The 1,443-nt window shown below is 35.0% G+C and overlaps 1 protein-coding gene across 1 annotated transcript in view; it reads right to left on the bottom strand.

Moving 5' to 3' along the window:
• Window positions 1–754, bottom strand: part of LOC119411075 (unconventional myosin-Ic) — a gene marked incomplete at both ends in the record, with an annotated part of 2,619 nt that extends 1,865 nt beyond the window's left edge. Inside the window, 1 exon segment of the mRNA XM_037677998.1 lies at window positions 595–754. Within this exon segment, the coding sequence (XP_037533926.1) occupies window positions 595–738 (144 nt within the window).
• Between the last annotated feature and the right edge of the window lie 689 nt (window positions 755–1,443).

The following is a 1,443-nucleotide window of genomic DNA, read 5'->3' as shown; positions in this document are numbered from 1 at the left end:
CAAATTGTTTTATTCATTATTGTTTTTTGTAGATCAAAGTGTTTTATTCAACACTCCTGAATTAAAATGTTGCTGATCAATTTGAATTTATTATTATTTATTGATTATATTTAATTTGATTTTTCAGTATCAAATGGTCAAAAATGTTTACAGTTTAAAAAAGGATTTGTTTTTTCAGGCAAATTGATGCACTTTAAGTTGTTTCTGTTACAGACTATAAAATAATGTTAATACAGTTATTCTTCATTGTAAGTTGATCTATATTTCTTTTTTTTAAATTTAATGTTAATAAGGACACAATGTTATGCAGAAGTGCATGTATAACAATTTTATAGACAAATGATACTATTTACAGTTGCGGTGGAGAGTTAGAGGGTGGCGTGAAATGTTTACTTCTCCCTAGGGGGGCGTAACAGAAAATAATTGAGAAGAACTGTACTACGGTAAATTGTTTACTGCCCCAACTGGAAACGACATATTGCAACAAACGTGACATTTCTTGGGTTCATGCTATTTGTAATAAAGAACAATCAATACAAGAATCAATGTTAGCTTTTTCATTCAGTCTAAACTCAGATTATTTCAGATTCCCACCTCAGTTAGAGCAGCTGGAGGTGTTGGCCAGCTCTTGTCCAGGACGTTCTTGGGCAGGTTCCGGTGCAGATTCATCAGGAAGGAGTAGCGCACATAATCCAGGAAATATTCGTTCTCTGGACAGCGATCTTTGTGGCGATACATGAAGCCTTTGATAAACCTGAGGAAAGTCAAGAAGAAAAACCAAATTATTGTAAAAGCATCACACACTTTACAAAGCACACGGAGGTTACAGCTCCTTAAAGAAAAATGATCCTTTAAAAACAATTCTTGAAGGGGTTAAATGAGAGGTGTATGCAAACTAGATGTGTCTCGTTCCCACACAGCTTTATGTGTAATCTTACCTAGAGCCCGACTGATCTATCAATAGGGCTGGTATTTTAAGTTGATATAAATGGTTGGGGACCTATCGGTATCAGTGATAATTGTCCCATTATGCACTTCTAATGTTCACCCCTAAAACGCTGGAATCAGACGTAATTGGTAATTGTACAATTTATCCTACAGAGTGCGCATGAAGACTACTTTCAAGTCATTGCCGTTTACTTAAGTTTCACTTTCAGCACAGCCGAAGCAGCGAGCGATACTGTGTAGTGTATGGTAAGTTTATTTGAACTGATCTGTAAAACAAATCAACAATAATAAATTCCCTTCAATTCTCCAACCCACTTGTCATTAACTACGTGCCTCTCAAGTTAGTAAGCTAACGTTTAGATATCCTAGCATAGGCTAATGCCTTGTAAAACTTTATCCAGAACAATAAATCTAATATAGCACTAAATATATATCAGTGTTCGTAACGTTTTCTTTGCTGTCCTCAATGAAATGCATTGTTTGTCTGAAATCTTT

This window comes from Nematolebias whitei, chromosome 6 (assembly GCF_014905685.2).
Source record: "Nematolebias whitei isolate Nwh7 chromosome 6, NemWhi1, whole genome shotgun sequence".
NCBI lineage: Eukaryota > Metazoa > Chordata > Actinopteri > Cyprinodontiformes > Rivulidae > Nematolebias > Nematolebias whitei.
This window is presented reverse-complemented; position numbering and strand designations above follow the sequence as displayed.